The sequence below is a fragment of the Equus caballus genome, chromosome 8 (assembly GCF_041296265.1).
Source record: "Equus caballus isolate H_3958 breed thoroughbred chromosome 8, TB-T2T, whole genome shotgun sequence".
Taxonomy (NCBI): domain Eukaryota; kingdom Metazoa; phylum Chordata; class Mammalia; order Perissodactyla; family Equidae; genus Equus; species Equus caballus.
The window spans coordinates 77,728,859-77,755,719 of record NC_091691.1 but is presented as its reverse complement, the minus strand read 5'-3'; the positions used below and the strand labels follow the sequence as shown (position 1 = coordinate 77,755,719).

The 26,861-nt window shown below is 35.7% G+C and overlaps 1 protein-coding gene across 4 annotated transcripts in view; it reads right to left on the bottom strand.

The window, feature by feature from the left end:
* Window positions 1-26,861, bottom strand: part of SMAD4 (SMAD family member 4) — a 50,636-nt gene that overhangs the window by 21,172 nt on the left and 2,603 nt on the right. For all 4 annotated transcript variants that reach the window (XR_002809962.2, XR_011441533.1, XM_023647820.2 and 1 more), the window contains exons 2-8: window positions 14,940-15,318; window positions 13,923-14,097; window positions 12,499-12,528; window positions 7,742-7,954; window positions 4,286-4,405; window positions 4,075-4,191; window positions 2,547-2,597 (exon numbers count right to left, since the gene is read on the bottom strand). Coding sequence is in view for 2 of the 4 variants with exons in the window: in XM_023647820.2 (XP_023503588.1) it covers window positions 2,547-2,597; window positions 4,075-4,191; window positions 4,286-4,405; window positions 7,742-7,954; window positions 12,499-12,528; window positions 13,923-14,097; window positions 14,940-15,188 (955 nt within the window). In the remaining 2 variants the exon portion in view is untranslated. The remainder of the gene's footprint in view (window positions 1-2,546; window positions 2,598-4,074; window positions 4,192-4,285; window positions 4,406-7,741; window positions 7,955-12,498; window positions 12,529-13,922; window positions 14,098-14,939; window positions 15,319-26,861) is intronic.

Here is a 26,861-nt window from a genome sequence, read left to right as displayed (position 1 = left end):
ATTTCTCAAAATAGATTCACTATACATTATTGATGATTTTAACTATTAAAAATATTTTATATATTCAGAGGTATATGCATATTTCCTGCCCAAATGGTCCTAAGTCTATGGCAGAATATTTTAGCATTTCTTAATCAGACCTTAAGGGGCTGCATTAACCATACACTTAATACAAATATTTTTACTTTGGTGTCTTTTCTATTCATTCATGAAACAAGGGTAACAGATACGCAAACTAATAACTGTAATTTACAAAGTACTGGATAGCAGGGGACACAAGGGATTAGGAAACGCTTCCCAACAGTGGTGTACTCGAGCTGGATCTTAAAAGAGTATGCCACATTTAGGAGGATAGGAATGTGTGGTTCTCACCTCCTGATATTCACATCCTTGGATGGTCCCCCTCCCCACAAAGATGATCTTATAGAAATGATGATGTGATTTTTGAGGCTAAGTCTTAAAAGACCCCGAGGGTCTGTCTTGCTTTCTCTTGACCACTCACTATAGGGAACCTGGTTGTCATGTGAAGACACTCAAGAAGCTCTAGGGAGAAGTCTACACTGAAACCAGAGCTTCCTGCCAACAATAACACTAACTTGCCAGGGATGTGGGTAAACTACCCTCAAAGTGAATCCTCCAGTCCCAGAAGAGCCTTCTGATGATGGCAGTCAAAGCCAACAACATGAGTGCAACCTCATGAGACTGAACCAGAGCAAACCAGCTAAGCCGCTTTCAGATCCCTGACCCAGAGAAACTGAGTTACTAAACTATTATTGCTGTTTTAGCCTGCTAAGTTTTGAGAGCAATTTTTTGCAGAACAACAGATAACCAATATAGAGTACGAGACATATCAGGCAGAGAACCACACGTGCAAAAAAAGCACAGAGGAATGATACAGCTGAGCAAGCTTGGGTAAGCAGTTCAGGATGGTTAAAGCATAAGAAGATGAGGCTAGCGAAGTACGCAGGGACCAGGATCGGAGACTCCTTTCTGTCCAGCTAAGGAATTTGGACTGTATCGTATGGCCAAGCACTGCAGTGTTTTAGTTCTCAGTCTGGGTGATGGTTACACAGGTGTTGGCTTTACTGTTATTTATTAGGCTGTATGCATACTAATGTACTTTTCTGTATACTACAATTCTCAATAAAAATTTCTGTAAAAAGGCAAGACCTCTTCATCCACACAAAAAATGTTTAAAACCACTGGCAATATGTAACTAACATAAAGAAAATCCACTGAAGAGGATAATTTAACTAGTAAATATGTATGGTTAAAAAATGTTTCTGCCCCACCAGCAGCACTTTTCTCCTAATCAAAACATATTTGTCTCCTAAATCAGCAAAAAGTTTATTAAACTGTCACACCTACTGCTCGTGAGCATGATAAAATGGTTCTCATACTCTGATTGTGATACTGTAATGCAATTTGGCCTTTTGACCCAGAAATTCCTTAAATCTCTTAAACTGAAATATGAGAAGAGTTACAAGCAGTAAGATTTTACCTTCAACTTTTTTTAACAGCTAGAAGAAAAGAGAACTACAATAAATAACAGAACACTGTTAAAGAAAATTACGTAGAGCTATTTGAGGAACTATAAGTTATTCTTTGATCATTATGGTTACTGTAGTCATATTTTTTAAAAAATCTTTATTGCAAATACATGCTGAAATATTTACATATAAAATGATTATATAAGCTTTTCTTCAAAATAATAGGTGAGGATGTGAATGAAAAGTAGGTAAGGGTATGAACGAAACAGGATTGGTCATCTGTTGATAAGAGCTGAAACTGAGGGATGATTACAATGGAGGGCGGTTTCCTATACTATTCTGGTATTTGGTGTCTGAAAATTTTTCATAATAAAACAATTTTTTTTCAATTAGGAGAAAAAAATTAAGGTGATGAGTTGAAATTGTAAACAGGTGGAGGGGAGGAAAACAAATCAAATCCTACATTTATGTTTAAAAGTCTATGGCATTTTCTTCTATTTCCAAAGTTTCTGTTTTATTGTTTCCATAGTTTAAAAAGTTACATTCAAACTTTTAATTGAGGGCATCTACTTAGCTATTTACTCATTTGAACATAATTTAATCAAATTGTTTCCAAATTCTGGTTAACCAGAGATTCCTGACTCTATCTTATCTTCTAAGACAGATACAGCGAATTATTTTGCTTTTGAGTATCTACTTCAGATTCTTCCCTAGCTTTTTTAAGCTATAGTTTTACAGCTGTTCCATTTTGAAACCTAGTTTTCTTCTGCTGAATATTTACGTATTCAATGCTAAAACCAACATTTTGGTATGCTATATTTTAGCTGACAACACAGTTCTTGTCTCTTCTTTCAGAGACAGTTAAAAAGAATCAAATATAAACAGTTTGACTATATTGGCTACTTGTAAACTGTTGATTAACTAATGCCACAATGAGTACTGTACTTTGCAAAGTTAAGTTACTCTATAATTATATTAAAACTTGTGTGTGTGTGTGTGTGTTTCAATCACCATAAAGAAATCTAAATAGAGGGAATCAATTTTAAACATACTTACCAGGGTGATTGGAAATGGGAGGCTGGAATGCAAGCTCATTGTGAACTGGCCCTAAAGAAAAGACAATAAAAATCCCATTTTTATTTATTAAGTTTTCCAACGCTAAAACTTTTAATAAACTTTAGTTAAATATAACTGCTGTACCTTAGGAGTTGTTTAGATCAAGCTTATGCAATGTCTAAGAACTTAAAAGCCTAGCTTAGAGTACTTCATTATTATAACAAGAAAATATTCTTGAATTACTTTAGCAGATATTCAACAGCTAACACTTTAGTGCTATGTGCCAAGTGCTATCAAGTAATTTATAATAGTCGTACACACAAAATTTAATGTAAATTATAAATGATTTATTCAGTAACATGTAATACAGTATAATTTATAATGCAATATATAATAATTCAAATTGTTAGGCTCATTCTAAAAACAAGTGTTTATGGTTTATTAAATTAAGCATATTTGCATAATAGAACAGTAGCTAACATAATTGAGAGATTATCATGTGTTAAGACATGTGCTAAATACCTCACGTGAATTATTACATTTACTTCTGACAACACCCCTTGAGGTACATACTACTATTATCACCCTTAAGGCTTAGGGAGGTTAAATTACTTGAGAATGGTCACACAGCCAGTGAAGGGTCCAAACTCAGCACCCCCAACCACTATGCAGGCCCAGGCAGCCATTAAAAACTACATTCTCTTAAGACATGGACAAATAGTACCATAACTGAAAAAAAGCAGGATACAATAATATATACACAGTATGATCCCCGCCCCCCCAAATTTATATATATACCTATTTACATGACTGGAAGTAAAAATGTGACAAAACATTAAAAGTGGATATCTCTGGGTAGCAGGATTCTGGGTAATTTTTATTCTTATTTACATTCTTCTGTATTTTCCAACTTTTCTGTGGTACTATTAATCTTATAATGGAGGAAAAGGGATTTAATACATGTGAAAGATTTACAATGGAGGAAAAAGGATTTGATATATATGAGAGATTTACATTCTTGATTGTACTAAGCCAAATGAACAATGTTCCTATTCCATCTGAATCTGCAAGCTATGGTTATCAGTAGGGTACCCCTCCCAGTCAAGCCTGCACAGAGTAAAGTTAGGTTCAACAGCTGAGAGTCTATGGTATGCCGAATACTATGGTGAGGGAAACCTTGAGATCCTGACACTTAAGGGGTTTCAATCCACTTAGGGTGGATATACAGATACACATGAGATCTAAGAACATACACAAACAAACAAATGAATGGAAATCAATGTGGTGTTAATGAAACATCAGCAACAAAGAAATAAATGTATTTAGTAAACATCACTCCTCTAAAACAAAGGTATGACAATCTATGGAAAATAAATAATACTGTTTACAAAAAATACTAAAAAGCACTAATCATTTGATCAAACTAAATTGCAAGATGAATAAAAGATGTGAAACCATTTTTTAAAAAACAGAAAGAAAACAAAGTCCTCAAAAAGAAAAGGCCCTTACAACAAAAACAAGAGCTTACAGTAATGTCCGGGATGGGGCGGCATAGGCGGGTGGTGCTGAAGATGGCCGTTTTGGTGGTGAGGCAAATTAGGTGTGTATGGTGCGGTCCTACTTCCAGTCCAGGTGGTAGTGCTGTCTAAAAATTAAGGCCCACATGGATTAATTTGCTTTTATGAAGTCTGCCTATTTTTTCTCAACTACTTAAAAGATTTTTAAAAGCATGTACATACTATGATGGTAAGTAGCTGGCTGACCAGTAAATCCATTCTGCTGCTGTCCTGGCTGAGGCCCTGAAGCTATCTGCAACAATCCTTCACTATGGCTGCCTGCCAGTATACTGGGAGGCTGACCTAGAGGAACAAGAAGACATTAATACGGTACATTTATAGATGCAATCCTATGGTTTTAAACAGTAAATGAAAGACCAATTATATCTGATAGTCACATCTATAAAGATGAGCAAAAAGTGCAACTCATCCACGGCTTATCAAATAAAAAACCCTAAAGTCATCTATAAAGGCTAATCTTAACTTGAAGAAGTTCAAAATTAGTCCATCTTAAGTAACGTCTAGCTAATGTTAGTGGCCTATTTCTTCACAAATATTCTTCAAATGCCAGCAAAATCCCACTATATGTCTAGCCTATCATAGTAACTTCTTCAGAAGCATATCAGCTCACTCCTGGCCACTAAACTCCATCCAGTTTGGGACCTTTCTGATTAGGACTCCCAAAGTCCAGGCTCAAGAAAATGTTGAAAACTGAAAACTTCATTATCAGCACTGGTACTGGTAATGGCAGAATGCTAGGGTTTGAGAAAAGAAAAGCAGAGCAGGCAAATACTTTAAATGGAATGTGATGGGTAAGGCGAGGAAGTTAAAAAAGAAAAGGTCAAACTGCACTGTCCAATCATATAGCATTTGCTAGTAAAAAAAAAAAAAACCCATCCGTCTACTTTGAAATTCTCTCACATACTTTTAAAAACCAAGAATCACTTCTTTCCAAGAATACTATCATATTTCTGAATTCACAGGAAACCAGTTGCCCTCTCTATATGTAACATACCAGGAGGACTAAGCTTCCTCTGACTTCTACGCTATTCAAAACATTCTCTGATACTGCTTACTGACCTACATTTTTAAGGCTTTTTCTTAGTGGGAAAAGCTTGATTTCTTTAAGCAAGCATTAATTAAGTCAATTGTTCATCTCATTTAGAAAACACTGAAATTTCATAATTGTTATTTGTCCACTGGATTCACCTCAATCTTCTGTCATCTAATTGGGCATACAATCAGATAGAAGAGAGTAAATGACACCATTGCTCAACATATCCAGGAAAAGGAACATTTTTCTCCTCTCTACAAATCACATTTCCTTAAGGCTAAGATTGTAAAATTAAAAGCTTAAGAGAATATTTTAATATTTCCCAAATTATTTATTTTTAAAGATGTTTTTAGAAACCTCCCTTCCTATTCATCCAAAAAAATTTTTTGCAAGTTATCTTTAAAGGTTAATTATATTTTTACTTTTGCTTTTCATGCTATATACTCTGTTCACGCTATATACTCTGAGCTAACTTAGAAAAACTATCACTATAAGGAGGAATTAAATTATTTTAATTTACAAGGATTTAGAAAGAAACTCTGAAGATACTCAGGTGCCAAAGGAACATAAACTGTAAAGTAGCCCACTGTGGTTATCTGGACTGAGTATTTCCATTACACAATTCCAACTACATAAGATAAAATTAAACAATTCAACTAAATCAGGTCATGTAAAATAGTCTTCTAATTCCCCTATTTTAGTCCAATTTCTTTTCTTTCTTTTGATTCTATCAAATATTTTTTGAGATTTAAGGGAACATTTTCCACAAATTCTAAAACCTAAAGTAATTACCATTCAATGGTGAAAAAACATCCAAAAAGTACCAAAACAAAATTATTTGCATTTGATTTATATCACTTTTTCTGGTCTTCAACAGGACTTGGCCCCAAGGAAGAGAACAGTTAAAATTAAGTCACTTTAGCAATCATCAACAAAGGCATGCAAATTCAATCTCCAGATAATATCAACAGAGGTAAGTGGCTGTGCGCTTCCACTAATCTATGCTCAAGTGGCTGTAATGTACCTTCTTTTATTCTCCATCGCTACCCACTCTGTTTGTCAACTATATTCCCAAATTGGCAAATACAGAGTAAGACAGATAACAGAAGCACCAAGTGGTTACAGGCCAGGTTCTAAAGTATGTGCTTACCCTATATGACCCATTTAGAATATGCTATCTATGGTGAGACTGTGATCTCATGTAGCAAATCCAAAAGATACTGCTTTGAAGAGGTGAAATGAATTAAAGATAGGGAAATTGGGTATACTTTACGTGAAAATTCAATTATAGAAATCAGTCCTCCATTTATTCCAAAGATCAAATTTCTATGTTGAATGCGATGTGATATTAAAGTAAACAGAATAATGCTCCCTTTGGTAGCAGCTAACAAAGTATCAGTCCAGATCTATCAACAATCTACCGCTGATGTGGGCTTAGCCACAATCTCCTTAGCAACCAGATGCAGTAACACCGTATGAATGCCAAGATCCTGCTCTGTGATTAATTAAAAAAAGACCTACTACATTTGCCAAGCAGCAAACTGCCCAGCCTTTGGTGACTGTGAAAATAAACAGCAGTATTAATGGAACCAGGTCATTATTGCCTTGATCAGGCCCCAAGAAAAGGTGAACCTAACACCACTCTGCCTCCATGATGTGGCAGAGAAGGTGACACCTCTATTACGGGAAGAACCTTTTTCTTAAGGTTCTTGTCAGGCTTCTTGTTAAAAAAAATGGTTAAATAGGGGCCAGCCCAGTGGCACAGCAGTTAAGTGTGCACGTTCTGCTTTGGCAGCCCAGGGTTTGCCGATTCGGATGCTGGGTGTGGACATGGCACCACCTGGCAAGCCATGCTGTAGCAGGCATCTCACATATAAAGTAGAGGAAGATGGGCATGGATGTTAGCTCAGGGCCAGTCTTTCTCAGCAAAAAGAGGAATATTGGCAGTAGTTAGCTCAGGGCTAATCTTCCTCAAAAAAAAAAAAAAAGGTTAAATATATGGAATTAAATTTTACTAGAAACTGACTAAAATACTTAACGTCTATCTTGAGGGATATATGTTATAAACAAGTTTGTCAAGATGCCTTTTTCTAAGTTTGCACAATGGGAGACTGAGATGACTATTATAAACTAATATTCTGTCAGATAAAGCAAAATAAAAACATTGATTAAAGAAAAGATTGCAATTCCATTAACACAGATTTTTATACACATCTTGGTTCAAAACTACTCATTAACTACTTAAATATTTTTCTAAAATATATCTGAAAGCTCAAGAGGCTTCTCATTTCTGCATAAAATAATAGATAAAGTACAAATTAGACCATTAATTTAAATCAGTATTATAATCCAAGTCATTACTTAAATGCCAAGTGACTCTACATCAACATAAGAACATTTAAATAAACTGACACCATTTTTTCTGGGACCAACCCAAAAAACTATTTAATACTTGTTTACTTATAAAAGACACCATAGTACTTTTAATTTTTACTTACTTGGAGTATTCCTCCAAGTGACTAGATAGAAATATTCAACGGTTAAGGAAATTCAACTTGCTGACTACATCTGATTCTACAACTCACTTGTGGAAGCCACAGGAATGTTGGGAAAGTTGGTGGTACTGGTAGCATTCGACTCAGATGGAGCTAACAGAGCTGGTGTGCTGTACGTCTCCGTCGACGCACGATTACTTGGCGGATGCTGGATGGTTTGAATTGAATGCCCTTCAGTGGATAACGATGGCTGTCCCTCAAAGTCATGAACATATTCATCCTTCACCAACATACTTGGTGGAGCTATACAGAAAATGAAACACATTTTAAAATCTTATAAGCTTCTATTCTCAGGGAAAAAAAATCTTTTAAGTAATACAAGACTACCTAAAATCAACTATAGTATAAATAACTGTAACTCAGAATTTTTTCATAATATTTTAAAAGCCTACTACTTTATCAGCAAAAACTATTTATTTAGAGGTAGTGGCATCAGATATATTTTATCAACCAATCTGACTGGCTCCTTAAAATCTGAAGCTAGACTACATTTCAAAAACCTCCAGCAATGATCCTAAAGAAGTATTTCTTAGTTTCTTGATTAACCTAGAGTAATTACCTTAAATATGTAACATGAGGTAGATGAAAACCAAATGGCTTGGGAAAATGCTTATTCAGGTGAGAAGACAAACGTGAGATCAAGTACTTAGCTGTACCTTTTTGCTAACTTGACATTGTAGAACTATGAGTGGGATTTGATAGCTATCCAATTCCAGGATCTAGAATTACTGCTAAAGAACATAATCTCTGAAAGCGAAGTGCATTGTATGTTCCCTAAAGGGTTAGAACTGGACAGAAAAATCCTAAATGGTAAGTCAAACTGAAATTTCCTTCTAGAAACCAAATCAAAATAATGATGTTTGATAACTTTGTGGTGTGAAAACACTCAGTAAGTAACATCATTCACCTATGTGGTTACACCTTAATAAGCAAAGGCAGACTCTAGCTAATACAACATAACACTTTTCCTTGAATAAACCAGGGAATAGTTGGCTTTGTTGTGAGGAAAAGAAGAAAACTAAAACTGCATTTATAATGTCAATTGTTCTCTGCCCAAAACCTCCCCATCTGTTTGTGGGCTATTGTTTTGAGGTTTGCTTTTTATCTTTAGCAAACAACCTTTCACTCCTTCTGAACTAACACTACTCCAGAATTTTACAATCCACTGAACTTGAACAGTAGGTTCTCTTCTTAGAGCAGTCAATTAATAGCCACAAAAAGACATTCTCTTTTCCATTAAGAATCAGCATATAGTGCTCCTTATCTTTCCCTATGTCAATCTTTGAAAAAATCCATTACACAAAAATACCAATTAATTACATGGCTATTTTTTAATTAAATTTAGACTATTTCAAAGCGATAAGAATAAATCATTGTTCAAATTTCTATGTATAATCTCTTAAAGGGCTTTTTCAAGCATCAAAAGTCTTGCAGACATTGATATTTTTAAGACCCATAAATTCTACTCCAGAGTTTCTATTTAGAAAATTCTACAGAAACAAGAAAATAATCAAAAGGATGATTAACACATCATTATATATCAGTAAAAAGAATCGGACCCAACCACTCATCACTAATGTTGGTCAAATTATAAAAACACAAAGAAAAAATTGTTAAGAACATAAAGTGGGTATGACTGTATTTAATCAACCTTTTTTTAAAAAATTACGTTCTTCAACAAAGTTCTATGATTTTCTTCATCTAGATTCTGACATCTTTTTAGTTCCTGGATATTTTAGGTTTTCTTCTTGTTATCGAGACTAGGATCTTCTTACCAAGATATTAGTATTGCTAGTACATAAGGAGAAAGCTATTGATTTGATAATATAGCTGGTCAACTTGATACCCATTGCTTCTGCTTTTCAATCGATTCTTTGGCTTAATGGTCAATCATAACACCTGAATTCTACTTTTAAGGAGTTATGCCTCATAACTTTTTCTTGTCTAATACATTGGCTAAACCTTCCCAAATGTAAGTTTGGGACTTCTACCAGTCTACAAGTCTCTTTAATCAAATAACGTAAAAGATACGTTTCCCAGGTATCAACAAGGATAGATATCTGAATACAAGTTTGTCAAGAGAAAAAAAAAGTAGGTTACAAAACACTATTGTCCACTATGATCATATGCATGTTTAAAAAATCATATACTGTAAGTAAAAAAGCAAGGTCCAGAACAGTATACCATATGCTTTTTGTTTAAGAAAGGAGGGAAATAATACATGTGTTTTTGCACAAAGAAACCCTGAAAGGAAACACCAGAAACTAATAAAAGTGATTACCTGAGGTAGGGGGGAATGGGGGCAGGGGTGGGAGCACTTCTTTTCACTGTATACCTTTTTATAGTATTTTGATTTATGGATCATGTATTGCCTATTCAAAAAAATAAAATTAAAAAAAAACATATAGTATATATTTTTAAAGTCCAGAAAAACAGACACCAAACTATTTAGTATTTCTCTTTATGGACTAGCATTCAACAAATTCATTCACTGAAAAAAATATGTATTGAGCACCTATGTTCCAGGTACCGTTCTAGCACTTGGGATACATCATTAAACAAACAAAAAAACCCTCTGCCCTCGTGGAGCTTACAGTCTTCTGTAATATTTTTCTACTGTTTACATACATAACAGCAAGCACATACTACTCCAGCTCCTCCCAGCTGTCTGATCTCAGGCAAGTTTCTTGACCTCTCCAGGCACCAGTCTCATCCACCAAAGTGTGGATAATGCCACCTACCATGTAGGGGTATGAGAAGGATGACACAACACTTGTAAATCATTTAGCTCAGTACCTGACACAAAGTGAGTACTTAGTAAGTGTTAGCTATAATAATTGAACCATATTTTTAGAGCAGTTATACACGTACACATTTATTTGTAAAATGTCTTATGAGGGGTAAGGACTGTATAGGGGACAGAAAAGTGGAAGCCTCTGAGCTCATCCTAGGCCTGTGCTCTTTATCACCACCAGCAGACAGGCCAGGCCACAGCACTTGCCTAATGGTACTGTCACTGTCTTATTTACCTTTTCTCTTCTCCACTAGACTATGAGCCCTCTAGAGTGGAGAAAACACATCTTATTTATCCTATCATCCCTGGAATCTGACACAGTACCAGGCAATACATGCTCATTAAATATTTGTTAAAATGAATACACAGGTCAATGTGGTCACGGAAAGTTTCATGAAAGAGATGAGAGAGGCTAGAAATGATTACCAGCAAGATCCCAACTCAAAAGTGAATAAATTATCCCTTTTCGTAGCTTTCAGTTACCTGGCTTTGTATTATTCCTTTGTCCAAATCTAGAAGGAGCTCTGAGAAACACCTGTGGGTTTTCTGAGAAAGCCAGCCTTTACATAACCACCACTAGGGGGATCCACAAGGCCAAACATAGCCCTCGAGCCACTAAAAAGAGGCTATCAACGTACACAATCCCATTAAAAACAGGTACTCATAGGAGCATTTTAGGATACCAGAGGAGTGTGATGAGTCTTCAGAAGTGGACCCCTTCACAATCACCTCTCTAGGGAGATTCTGATATAGTTATCACTAGTCTCCCAACCCCTAACACCCACAGGGCTAAATCCTTTAATTCTCCAAAAACACGAAGAATGGTGAAGATCTGAAGAGTGCTTACTTTCAAAGAAAAGAAGTGACTTGATAACAACGTCTGTGTGATGAAGAGGAGGGCTTTCCCCAATCTTAAAGCTACCCTTCCTAGACCACCACGACCAACCCACCGTTATCAGAAACCTACTAACCATTAACAAGTACCAAAAGGCACTAGAATATTCCCCTATTATTAGTGACACAGAAGAAAAGTGGAAAATAAAGACAAGTAGACTTTCATGCTCTTCTTAAACTTTGTTTAAGGTCAGATGTATTTCTGACCCACCTCTATGATTCTGCAACCTAAGAGGTGCTAAGCTACTAGCTTCCCTCCAAAACAATGGCACACCCTTCTAAGATGATAGTGACTCTTCATCAGAGTTTCTCTGCAAATTAATTAGTTCTTACAGAAGTTTTAGTCCATTAACATGTTCTAAGTAACAGAGATAAAGTTTTAACAGATGTCTGTTCTCAAATATTACACAAAAACCCCAACAAAAAACATAACATTCCCATTTGTGTTTTATTTTCCCACCTCAAAACACTTTTTCCTTAAAAAAAAGAAAAAAAACCTCACTTTCTTCTTCTCAAAATAAGATTAGATCATCTGTGATCAGCATATACTTTAAAGTAACCTTGTTGTATTCACTCAAAATATAACAAGACTGAAAAAAGTATTAATATATGCAGTTTTAAATCATCCTTAAAATTATCTATCATACATAAAAATAAGTTAGGCTGAAATGAAGAAAAATTAGAATACTGGTATTCTTAAAGGATATGTTATACATGATTCCAAATCACCAAACATTACAGCCATTTAAACATTATACCCATTTAAACTCTGGGCTCTATGAGATTTTCTTCCAAAATAGCCAGTTCTTACCAATTCAAAAAATATTCTTCCTTTATATGTTTTATGTTCCCCATCACATTTTTTAGACTACTTTAGTTCATAAATAGTAGTTTAAGTCCAAAGAGCTAGCAGCCTCTTTAAATCCAGTTTTAAATGCTGATACAGGCAAAAAAAAAAAAAAAAAAAATCTACATTTTCAAAGCAGTAAGTTTTTTCCTTCTAAATGTTACGAGCACGCATACAAACTAATTCTAGGTCAATAAAAAAATAGACGGAACAGGATAAAGAAAACAAAGTTACAAGAAACAGATTACGTACCATTACTCTGCAGTGTTAATCCTGAGAGATCTTAATTTTTTAAAAAAGAAAAGAAAGAAAAGAAAACATTAATAATTACCATGAAAATATTTTCTATTATACTTAAAATTACAGAATGTAAATTTAAGACAGAGATTCAAAACTTCATGCACCAATTCAAGAATAGTGGTATAAATGCTACCTGACAATACATAAACTAAGTATTAAGTGATATAATGCTTTCCATCTTTTTTTCAAAAATAATCTTATAAATGGGCAAAATATCAGCTGTATATACTTAACTTTAGCAGTCAAAATACAAGTTTCTTCCCAAGTTCAAATTTAAACATTTATATTTCATTAAAAATGTCTGATTCTTCAGACTAAGGAGCTTCAACAAGGCAAGGGAAAACAAGATTGAAATGAAAAGACAACCTACCAACTGGGAAAAAATATTTGCAACTCATATCCAACAAAGGGTTAATCTCCATAATATAAAGAACTCACACAACTCAACAACAAAAATCAAACAACTCGTTAAAAAAAATGGGCAGGGGATATGAATAGACATTTCTCCAAAGAAGATATATGGACGGCCAACAGACACATGAAAAGATGCTCATCATCACTGATCATCAGCGAAATGCAAATCAAAACTACACTAAGATATGACGTTACACCCATCAGAATGACTATAATAGCCAAGACAAAAAATAACAAATGTTGGAGACGTTGTGGAGAAAAAGTGACCCTCATACACTGCTGGTGGGAATGCAAACTGGTGCAGCCACTATGGAAACCAGTATGGAGATCTCTCAAAAAATTAAAAATAGAACTACCATATGACCCAGCCATTCCACCACTGGGTATCTATCCAAAGAACTTGCAATCAGCAATTCAAAGAGACTTATGCACCCCTATGTTCTTTGCAGCATTATTCACAACAGCCAAGACGTGGAAGCAAGTCAAGTGCCCATCGACTGATGACTGGATAAAGAAGATATGGTGTGTACATATATTCAATGGAATAATAGCCATAAAAAAATGACAAAATTGTCCCATTCACAACAATGTGGATGGACCTTGAGGGTATTATGTTAAGCAAAATAAGCTAGACAGAGAAAGACAAACACTGTATGACTCCACTCATGTGGAAGATAAACAAACACAGGGACAAAGAGAACAGATCAGTGGTTACCAGGGTGAAGTGGGGTGGGGGGAGATGGGCGCAAAGGGTGAAGGGGCGCACATATAAGATGACAGACAAATAATAATGTACAACTGAAATTTCACAATGTTGTAAACTATCATAACCTCAATAAAAAAAAAGCCTGAGTCTTTAACCTTAGGTTGAAATCCTAGGCTATTTCCAAATTTATAATTTAACTTAGAAAAATTAAAACACTATAAATATCTTTCTAAAGATAAAAGCAAAGTCTGCGTACCAATTCCAGGTGATACAACTCGTTCATAGTGATATGGATTCACACAGACACTATCACATTTTAAGTCAAATGCATACTGACAATATTTAACATGTTTTAGTTCGTTTTTGTGAAGATCAGGCCACCTCCAGAGACGGGCATAGATCACATGAGGAAATCCTTTCCGACCAGCCACCTAGGAAAAACAAATGACCATTTACTGAGCATCAGTTATGTGTCACACATATACAAGGCACTTTATTATATATGTTCTCATTTAATCCTTACAATCCTGCAAAGCCAGTATTATAATCCCCATTTCATAAATGAGAAAACTAAAGTTCAAAATAACTTACTTGGCCATAGTCACAAAGCAATGAACTAAAGTATGATTTTAAGGCTTGGGCAAAGGTTTTAAAAAATGCAAAAATAAGTAGGAGTTTGTTGTAGAAACCATGCCTAAAATCTAGAAATAAAAATTTTAAATCAAACAACATAAGATTTCTGTTTCTTTAAAAATATTAAGCACAGGAAATGTATTACCTAGTTCTACATGAAAAAGGTGATCAGTGAAAACGAAAGGTAAATTTGTAAAATATGAGCTTTTAATTCCTTAACTTTTAAAGACATGCTTGAATTCTTCCAGATTGTTTTTCATATAAAAGTACCAAACATACAATATCAGATTTCTAAATTATAAAAGGACCAAGTATAACTCAGTTTTTAAAATGTGCATATAATACCAAAAAAGAAAAGGCTACAAGGAAGTGCTAAAGGTGTGAGTTTTCTTCCACTTTTATTTTTATTTTCCAAATTTTCTACATTGAACTTTTTTATTAAAAAACTTCTAAGATATATCTTTATCATATGGAAGGCATATTCCTCCATATATTCCCATAATGCATACTGGTATAGGATGTACAGTATCTGAAGAGATGGAGTAAGCATTAAATTATCCCACAGTAACTCAAGAGGAAATATGAATTTTTTTAATATGCTACTACAAAAGATACAGAAAAACTCTAGCACAAGACTAACCTGAAGCCTGCCATCCAACGTTCTCTGTATGGTAACACATTTGCTAGGATGAGCTCCATTTGTAGTTATAGCTGTTATTAAAGAATCCAATTCATCTTTTTTCTCCTTCAGCTTCTTCACCAAACTTTCAATTGCTCTTTTTGCAAATGTTTCACTCTCTCCACCTTGTCTATGGCACATCAAACTATGTACAATGCTCAGACAGGCATCATTACTTGTTGGTGTATTCGTAATAGACATATTGTCCATTTGTTAAAGTTATTTCTTTTAAGTCAAATACGTCTCCAATTTCCGGAGCAATTTCGATATTTTGGAGGCAGTGAAAAACAACGGCTAATGTTGCAAGGAAAATTGTTAGTCATGTGGTATTCAGGATAACCTAAAAAAAAATGAGACACAGATATGAGAATACATTTCACAAAGTAGATTCAATTACTTGGGAAAAGATGGAATCGCTCCAGTTAAGTCAAAGGCTGAGTGTGCATAATTAAAATTTGGTGCTTAGAGTTTTAAATGACAATTAAAATTTTGTTTTTGATATTCCAAAAATACTAAAGCTAGACATTCTCATTATTATAGAGGCATGCTCAATCAAGTTTTATTAACTGTACTAGTCACCCTAAAGTAAAAGCTTAACAGGACTTTTTAACAGGATTACTTATGAAGACCAGCACTTTAAAATATTCTTGATTAATGACTCGTAAAACCTAAGTCTATCACACATACACATGAAAAATTCACCATCACCTGGTACCAAATGCTAATTATCAGTTAACAACACCCATCTTTCTTAAAAAAGACCACAGACAACAATAAAAAGATGGATAATAATTTTTAAATGGGCAAAGGATACTAATACTCATTTTTCCAAAAAGAATGACCAATAATCACATGAAAGATGCTCAACATCAATAGTCATTGGGGGGGCCAGCCAGCACAGTGGTTAAGTTCACACATTCCGCTTCTCAGCAGCCCGGGGTTCACCAGTTTGGATCCCGGGTGTGGACATGGCACCGCTTGGCAAAAGCCATGCTGTGCTAGGCGTCCCACGTATAAAGTAGAGGAAGATGGGCATGCATGTTAGCTCAGGGCCAGTCTTCCTCAGAGAAAAGAGGAGGATTGGCAGTAGTTAACTCAGGGCTAATTTTCCTCAAAAAAAAATAAATAAATAAATAGTCATTAGGGAAATGCAAGTCAAAACCACAAGGAGATACCACTTCACACCCACTAGGTTGGGTAAATCAAATGGACAGACAATAATAAGCATTGGCAAGAAAGTGGAGAAAATGGTACCCTTAGACATTGCTGGAGGGATTGCAAAATTGTGCAGCTACTGTGGAAAGCAGTCTGACAATTCCTCAAAATGTTAAACATAGAGTTACCATACAACCCAGCAATTCCACCCAAGGTTACTGAAAAACCTATGTCCACACAAAAACCAATGTAATATTATTCAGTCATAAAAATGAAGTACTAAGACATGCTATAACATGGATGAACCTCGAAAACATAGGCTAAGTGAAAGAAGCCAGTCACAAAAGGCCACATATTGTATAATCGCAGTTATATGAAATATCCAGAATAGGCGAATCATCTTTGACCCACCTCTCTCTTTCACTACTGGAACATTCCTTCACAAAGACATATAATTCTTTACCTTAGTCATTTCTATCAGTCTCCTTTCTATTCAGCCTGCCACTGCTGTAGTTTGGGGCTTCCTCAGAATTTATATCAATCACTTGGTATTTAACACATGCTCCTCTCTATTGTTAGCCATTTTACATAAATGCCTGTCTCAACTAATTAAAAGCCCCATGCAGAGAAGTAGATTTTCTTATGTCTTTGAATACTTTAGCACTTGCCCACATTCAACAAATAACATGTTGCAGGTACACCTTCCAGATACTAAAGATTACATGCATGGAGGGTTCTGGGGTTTAGAATCCCAGCTCCCATACTAAATAGCTGGACAAATTAAGTTACTTAAACTCTCTACAACTGGGTTAAAAGGCGAGCATATAAAGCTCAAAGGAGAAAATCTATATAAAGTGCCTCGTACATAATGTTCAGTAAAAAGCAGCTGTTGTCTGAACATTAAAATGTTTAAGTGTTTTAAAAGCTTTTCCTAAAACATATTACACATTTTTTCCTATTAAAATGTGTCAGAGAAAATTTAGGAAGGCAGGGACAGAAGTAAATCACTTACCCAGGACTCACAACCCAAAGGCATACAGAAGCCAGGCAAATTATTTAAGTGAATAAAATGCGCCAGGTGTAAAGAAAAGTACTGAAGAGTACAAGTACACACCCATATAAAGTGGGTAGCCACTACTCATTTCCGGCAAAAGTGGCATTTGAGAATGCTAGCACACTGTTGCCAGATCTTCAATGCCCAATCGTATGTGAAATCTCATGTTTAAGTATCAGTAACTTATTTGAGGGGAAAGGGGAAGAAGGAAGATGGAGAGAAACCACTGTGTATGCCAAACAAAACACACCTTCAACTCAAATCTGGCCCAAGAGAACCACCAGTTTGAACTCTCTGAATGCCAACCTCACAACAATTTTAATTTCTAGACTGAAAGCTCTAGGGGAAAGATTGTACTTATCTTACTTATCATTGTATGTCCAATTCCTAGGACGTTTAAGTGCTCCTTATTGTCAAATGAATGCATTTCTGCATGTGCTTTCAGGTTAATGCTTATGTTATTTCTTTTGCCTAAAACATCCAATCCTATTTTATCCCCTTGGTAAAGTCCTAGCCATCCTTCAAAGTGCAGCTTAAATGTCTCAATTTCTCCAAGAGTTTTCCCTTAACACACTGTCTCCTCTCCCCTCAATCCTGGAGAATTACTTCCCTGGTGTGTTTACTGTGTATTCCTGGTATATCACTCTATCCTCTCATGCAAATTTAAAATGCAAACCTATTAGAACTCAACACATTACATTATAGTTATTTGATCATGCATTTTTCTCACACTCTGTTACTACACATCTAGAAGTTCAAAAAAGCCACACTTTCTCACATTAGAAATTCCCAACACCATGCACAGTTCCTGACATACACCAGGCAAATGTTTGTGGATTGACTATAGCTTTTTTATTCTGTGGCATTTCCTTGTAACAAGTTTTGAAGAGTATAAATACTTTTGTTGTTGAATTCATTTTCTGATATGACATTCAGAAGATCTGTACTAACTTATAATGTAGTTAAAGTGTTTGTAACTATTTCACTGAAATCTCACCATCAGATGTTATCATTTCTAAAATTTTAGTTATTTGGGGGCCTTAATGATATCTCAGAAACTGTTTTAACCACAAACTTCTTTGAAAACATCCTTGCTTTGTTAAACAACTGTCTCGTATGTTTTTGTCTTTGTTGTATTCCTATGACCACAAGTGCGAGAAACATAATTTAAAAGTTCCTTGTATAAAAAATAATGCCAGCAGGGGTATATGGATGTTTTCCTACATTAAATAGCTTTAGATTATAATTTTTTTAAGAGCAGTATGGAATGACAGGAGACAAGACCACTAGACTGGTATAAATAAAATTACATGTTCTAATTAAAGCTATAGCAGCAAGTTAACATCTTTCAATTCTCTTATCTGTAAAATGGGAACAATATCTGCCTTACCAACTTTACAGGCTTGCTATGGTAATCAAATGCAACAGTGTTCATAAAAGCAATCTGGGCGCCATAAATTGGCCAATTCAACAAACACTGCATCTACCATGTGAAAAGCACACAGTTATAAAAACAAGTAACATATAATCAGAAAGTGGTTCTCAATTCTCACATCAACATCCCATTTTTGTAACAAGTAACTTATATCACCCCCGTAGTTATCCTGAAACAAAGTTCTAACATACTTACACATATTTTTAAAAATTTAACAATGCCCTAATTGTAATATAAAGGAGAAAAAAATAACGTAATAAAATGTGTATTTCAATACAAATGCTCAGGAATATCAACAAAGTACAATTTAAAGCAGTTAGATACTTGCACTTATATGAAGAATCATCACAAATATTATAGCTACAAATTTAGACCTCCCAAGACAGGTGTGTTGCTCCGGCAACTCAAATAGCATAATGGCACTGCAGTTGGTGACATGGATTTTCCAAAACGGTGAACTCCTGATAAAGTTCCGAACAAAACTTCAATGAAGAAAGTGAATTAAGAGAAACTTAATTCCTGAAAAATTGAGTATATATTAAGATGGAGTTAGGTACTAGGCTAATTATATGCTTTCCTCCCACGTGAATTTCTGGGGCATTTCAAAGTATTGTGGGATGCAAGATAATTCTTCACAGTCTCTCACATTGCAGGATGACATCCCTCACCCCTATCCACCAAAGTCCCTCCCACTAAGTTCCACAACATCCCTTAAAGAGCAGTACTTACTCAACTGAGAACCACTGATCTAGAAGGTACAAATATATTATTACACTAACTAATAGATGCTAAAAGAGGTAGGTATTAAAGTGTTTGGGGACTATAAATGAGAAAACATGGAAAAGTCCACAGGTAAGCTGTCTTAGCATGATGTATCAGTCAGGCTAGGCTAGGCTAGGCTAGGTTGCAGTGACAACCAACCCCCAAAACATCAGTAGCTTAAAAGGAAGGTTTATTTTCTGCATAAGCTATATGTCCATCACAGATAAATGGGGAGCACTGCTCACTGTCATCTTTCAGGGATTAGGCAGGCTAACAAAGGCTCCATCTCTACATATATCCTTAAATGGCAGGGGAAGAGATAGGATAACTCATGCACTGTCTTTTAAAGGCTATCCCTTCTGCTCACATTTGATAGGCGAAAATCATATGGCCATGCCAGTGGTTCTCAACCAGGACAACCTTGTCCCTCAAGGAGACATCTGGCAAGGTCTGAAGACATTTTTAATTGCCACAACTGGAATGGGTAAGTGGAGGCAGAGGACTACTGTGTATCTAGTAGGTCGAGGCCAGGGCTGCTGCTAAACATCCTTCAATGCACAGGATGGCTCCCCAAGTCAAAAATTTGTTCAGCCCAAAATGTCAATAGTGCTGAGGGTGAGAAACCCTGGGCCATGCCTAATTTCAAGGTGAGGGAGGGAGACAGAGAAGTGCAATACTACCATGTGCTGGAGGAGAGTCGTCAGAATACTGGTGTAACAGTACTAATAACTACCACATGTGAAGAAGAATTTGCCAGGCAAAAGGAAAATCATAGGAAAAAGCACAGGGATAAGAGAGCAGATGTTTTGTCTAGAGTAGGTTCATGATGGGAAAGAGGGGGAGGAATAAGAGCATTAGAAAGAAAACTATAGTGAGAGCATGGAGAATAGCTTTGGAAAGGGAAACAGACAACGAGTTAGGAGACAGTGATCAGAATAGTGACAGGGACTAGATTAAAGGCATGGGCAATGGAACCAGTGAAATATTTCTAGGCAGAACAGACTAGATTTGTTAATCAACTACGTATAAGGGGCAAAAAGAAGGGACAGTTAAAAAATGATCCATTTCTGGGGCTGGCCCCGTGGCCGAGTGGTTAAGTTTGCGCGCTCTGCTACAGGCAGCCCAGTGTTTCGTTGGTTCAAATCCTGGGTGTGGACATGGCCCTGCTCATCAAACCATGCTGAGGCAGCATCCCACATGCCACAACTAGAAGGACCCACAACGAAGAATATACAACTATGTACCGGGTGGTTTTGGGGAGAAAAAGGAAAAAAATAAAATCTTTATCAAAAAAAAAAATGATCCATTTCCTAGACAGGTTAACTGAACGATAAAGGAAGAATAAAAGGTTTAAAAGAGGTTAAGTACCAAATTCAGTATGCTGAGTTTGAAGAGCTCAGTAGAGAAGTTAGGCCTATTTGGAAGTCTCTAACATACAGATATTAGATAAAGTCACTGTAATAGGACAAACTCACGGTGACAGGGGTAATGGGAGGTAGAATATCAGCAGAAGAGAGAGAGGTTTGTTCTTGTATCTATCTGCCTATTGTGTGTTTTGTCGCTAGCTTGCTATTAATCACAAGCTGTCACCTGATATTGACCATAGGTCTAACAGCAACTCCATGGATATAAAGCCAGATAGCCAAGCTAATTAAGATACTCTAAAATTAAACAGGCTGAGTGCTGGCCTGAGAGACTTGCACAGAAATTTGTAAATTTTAGTTAATGAATGTTAATATTTTTTTATTTCTCCAATGTCTGTTTACTTTTGGATTGTTGGCTGTATTACATATGTGAAACAAACATATAAGTATATTTTCTAGAAGTTATGGGCATTTTGATCCATGATCAATAAACTAAATATGGGAATATTTGAGAAAAGTGCTTAAGTTTAACAAGGTGCGGGGGAAAGCTGGGCCTGGTGAAATGTCACTCGGAAGAAATTCTAAGCACAGGCTTATAAGCAGGAAAAACCCAGAAGGTGTGCAGGCTTATTAGTTCAACTGCCTGCAGCACAAATTACAGCCTAGATTCTACACAGAGGAACATCTGAAAGTTGAGGCGCGTCAAACTGAGGGCAGGTGGAGGAGAACCTCCAAGAAGACAAAGGACTATAAGGCAGGTATTCATGATTATAAAAATCTGAGACAGGAATAACACAATCAAAGCAAAAACAAAGAATGTTTCCATGATTAACTTTTAAGATAAACTACAAGAGACAAATTTAGAAGTATGCTTCTTGTTTACCCATAGGTCTTAGATTTAAATGTCATACTGGTACACTAGCTTCACCTTCAATAATCTTATTTAATAATTAGCATTTTTCTGGATTGACAAATTAGAGGTTGTTAAAAGAAGAAATAACAAAGTCCTCTAGTTGACATCTGTTTTTTGTCTTCCAGCATATATTTCCCCTTCTGTAAAAGTGCTCTGATTTTCCAAGGAGAATATCCCATGTAGGCAGGTGGGACAATCCCCAGCCTGACTAACCAGAGCCACCACCTAGCCACACTAGTTGCTTCAAAGATGGGAGAGAACACACATCAGCCCAATGATACAGCTCCAGGACTTCAGCTGGAACTGCAGAGGGAAAAACCCTCTCTTTCTGCTAGACTTGAAGTTGGGAGTAGGTAACCTGGAGCCTATCTGAGACCTAAACTAACAGAAAGGAAAGCAAAGCCAAGAGTCCTGTGATACTGGCTGCTTGTGACTCCAGATCCAGCACTCTGAGGCTAGCTCTATTTCCAGACCAAACAAATGAATTCCCCTTTTTACTTAAGTTTGATTGCTACATGTTCCCTAATACATAATAAGTGAACAAAAATTGAATGAATAACATTCTCAGAAATAGCAGCGATATAATACAAACCACATAAACAATGGAATCAGTAGCCCAGTCGATAATACAGGTAACTAGTTACTTTAAAATAGCAGTTGTCAAACTCTCTAGTCTCAGGTCCCCTTATTTACACTCTTAGTTATTGGGCATTCCAAATAGCCTGTGCTTATGTGAGTTACATCTATTGACATTTACCATATTAGAAATTAAACCTAAAAAATGTTTAAATATTTATTTTATTAATTTAAAATAATAATAAAGTCATTGAGTTAATATAAATGTTTTCTAAAAAATAACTATTTTCCAAAATAAAAAAACATCAGTATTCAGAGTGACACTGTTTTCCTTTTTTGCAAATTTATTTAATGTCTAGCTTAATAGAAGACAGCTGGATTCTCACAGCTGCTTCTGCATTCGCTCTGTTGTGATATGTTGTTTTGGTTAAAGTATATGACAAAAATGTGGCTCACGTGGATAAGTAATTGGAAAAGAGAAGAGTATTTTAGTAGCCTTTTTAGATAATACTGGATCATCATCTTTTATTCAATACCAAAATGCAACAAATGGCAATTCTTAAAGGTTAGTTGTAATGTGGAATCTGAAACGATATCAATGAATTTTGTGGCTTGGTTACATAAAAATCCATTGGTCTGTATTGTACTTTGAATGGATCTCCTACACATGCATGATTTTGGTAATATCATGCATTGGTCATTTGGAAAAAGATTGGTTCAATGAGTTATACAGATCTTCCAAATACTGACACATTTCCATATACAATATGTATTTTTTTTAAATCATATTCCTTAATATCACCACGAATCTCATCAGAAAAGTCTTTAAGTATCAGGAAGCTGGCAAGCCCATGATGGCAGATACAAGTTTTCCAAAAATCTAATTTTCACTTGAAAGATCAGATTTTATCATTGGCAACAAATAGTTATTTTCCTTGAGTGGCAGGCTCACTTCACTCATTTTCAAGGAAATAGCTACCAAATATCCAAGTCTGAGTAACTATGGTTATCCATCAGTAATTCTTTTAAGTAAAAATAAAAATGGTGTTCCATTAAAAAACCTAACTAGTTTAGCTTGCAGCTCAATCACACAAGTGCTCTTCCTAGAGATGAACCTTGTACTTCAATGTGCAGAAGTACTTTATGCATACTTCCATTTAATCACATTGAATATTAAAAAGACATGCACCCCAGGGTACAGATTTTAAAAATTAAAACTTTACTGCTTCACCAAGGACACTCTTAAGTGAAACTGACATTTTTTCAACCACTTAACACATCAGTTTGGCTGTGAAGAACACAATAAGGATTCATATAGTTTGGTGCCACTGCCTTGATGCATGCTAAGATACTTGCACATTACCCACCACTGCTTCTTCATCATCAGTGCAAATGTCAACACAGTAAAAGGGTAAATAACATCTCAGTTCTACCACAAAAGTAATTTTGACTTTATGCACACCTAAAAGCAACGGGTCATGGGGACCCCCAGGAGTCTGTGGACCACACTTTGGGAAATACTGTTTAAAAAGACTGGAAACCAAGATGAACTTTAATAACTGAAACTGAAAAATACATTTCATAAAACCTTTTAAATGAAGAAGGCTATCAAGACATTTAGTTTATTCTTTCAAAAGAGGCTGTATCAGAATGCCCAGGTTAGCCCAGCCCTACTAAATATATATCAAGAGTGAGGCCCTACCTTTAAAAGGCACTCAGGAGTCTGAGGTGCTGTCAGCTTTACAAAAGCACTGATTCAGACTACACACTTCACTTTACAATTATGAAAAAGATAGTGAAACTTACACCATCATGAATATATGCAACTGATTAAAAAGACTAACTACATAGAAGTTATGTCATTTTTATTTACTATTAGCAAGCTGCTTAATTTCAACATCTATACACACAAAATTTTTCCTTCAGCTAGCTTTAGTAGGGGCTATCTATGACATAGATCCACCTAGTGTGTTTATGTACAATGGTTCCTGGCTTATCTTACCCCATTAAGTACTACTTCCAGTCATCCTTTCACCAGATGATTGCATTATCACAATCACTGGCCATCTATTAATATCTAATGCTCTAGAATTCATTGGTGAATACCACTGATAAATATCCTTAATTCACTTTTACATTTAGAAATACGTTTTGGCCTGAAAAAGACCTGAATCATATACATTCATACACATTAAGATACAGAAATCACACCTTCCTACAAAGACAAATATTCAGTAATAGTCCTTTTCTCAAAAATCATAACTGAGATTTGCATTCTAAACATGCATATTGGGGTTTGAAGGATTTTAAGTAAATTAGTCCAGCGCACTAATGATTGCACAACAAAGCCTGTCCTACATCAAAACAAATGAAGCAATAAAGATAAGTATACCAAAATATCCAAAGTCTTTAAAATCAAGAGGTACTTTTTTTGGTTTTGGGGGGGTTTTCTGATTGTCCCTGAGCTAACATCTGTGCCAATCTTCCTCTATTTTGTATCTGGGATGCCGCAACAGCATGGCTTGATGAGCGCTGTAGGTCCATGCCTGGGATCTGAACCCATGAACCCAGGCCGCTGAAGCCAAGCACATGAACTTAACCACCATGCCACGAGGCCAGGCCCAAGAGGCACTTTTTTTTATAACACAGATTCCCATGCCTCCTCCACTCCATTCCTATTCTGAATGTGTGTGTGTGTTGGGACAGGGTGTGGGGAGGGGACAAATAATATTTTGTTTTATTTTTTTAAATAGCTCTTCCAGAGACGGAGATGCAACTACTCTTAGACTAGCACTTGGGATGTAAATGGAGAACTGAATATGTCCCCCTAGATGATCACTAAAGAACCGCTAACTAGTTGGGCTTGCTGAGCAACTGTCTCACAGTATATAAGTTAACCCCTCACAGTAAAAGCTCAGTCAATGCAACTTGCCTCTCAGGAACCAGTGATGTGACCAGTTAATTGGTGGCTAGAAAATTTTATGGTTTCCAAGCAAATTAACCCCCTATGAAGGCAGAATGCCACTGGGCGTTTAGATGCTAATTTTAGCACCTAAACAAAGTCATTAGTCTCTAAAAGGAGCTCAAGTAAGCATTTTAGAGTACTTTAAAAGAAGATCAACTTCCTATTTAGAAGAGTGATGATAAACCACCTTCTCATCATGGGAAATACAGCTTCCTAAAACTTGCTACCACACATTTCAAATGAATTGAAAAATGAAGAATTGGTGAGAAAAGGGAGGGAGAGAGAGACAAATGGAGGAACAGACTTGGAAGCAAAACAAACATGGCAGAACCTTCAAGGGACCCATTAAGTTAGATGTGAGATGACGACGTTCTGCATGTGTGTATCACTGTATTAAGGAATGTAAAGCAGACACAGATGAAACAGCTCAAAACAACAGTTACAGGACCCTAATAGCCAAACCACTTCAGAACTCGGATCTGGCTGCACCCCCAGACCAAATGAATCACATTTCTGGGGGTAGGATCCAGCCATCAGTATTTTGTACAGCTCCCTAAGAGATTTCAAAGTGCAGCCAAGGTTGAGAACCATGGCCCTAAACCTTGGGAGTAAAAAAAGCAATAAAAAGATGAACCCCAGACAGTTACAAGTTTTCCAAACTGCAAAAAAATCTCATTTAAAATGTGAAAATAAAGCATAGTCCTTGTGCTTAAAGGTATTTACAATTATCACCAACTTTAAATTAAGATGCAACAATAGACACTTTACAAACAGTCTCTGGTAGCTATCTATCTGACCTACGATACAATTTGCAGTAACAAATAAGACTTAAATTATAAGATTCTAACCACCTGTCATCTGAGTTTTACACAGGTAAGCACTACACTAGTTTTTATGTACTCTCATGACTAAAACAAATTTTCCTGGATGCCAATCACACCATGTAATAGTGTCAAGGTGACACAACCTAAAATACTTTGTTCCTGAGAAACTGGAATTCAGCCACATTTCCCATCACCAAAACTACACATTTTAGAATGGGAAAAAAATCCAAAAATTCTAAATCTGACTCATTATCAAGCATATGTTTTGGCATATTATGATGCAAACAGCATCATACTGAAAGTTGCTCAAATGAATGATACCTAGACATATGTGTCAACTGTCTGAATTTCTCTTTTTAAAACAAGCAAATCTTCTTCAACTGTTGAATAAAAAGCCCAAAATTTGATAATTTAACAAAATTGTATTAAATTCTGTGTTATGCTAACCTAACTTCTTTAACCTTCATTTAGCGTAGAAAATAATGAAATCAATAAAACAGCTTTAGTCAGGTTAGTTTTATACATGATTAAGCAATACCTCAGAGTCACCTTTAATCATCACTTAAGCAAAACAAAAATTTCTGCCTAACTACACAATCTTCTAGGGGGGAAAAAAAGGAAATCCAAACATGTACAATGTGCACTGAAATTAACATAAGATGCTTAAAGAACCATTCACTCTAAAATCACTGAAAGAAAAATGAAAATAAGGCATGAACTCGAGGGGGACAAAACAGAACTGAAATAATTACAGTCTAAACATAAGAAAAATAACGTATGTTTCACCAAAATAGGCAAAATTTTAGATAAGACTAAATATGCAATTTAAATGTAA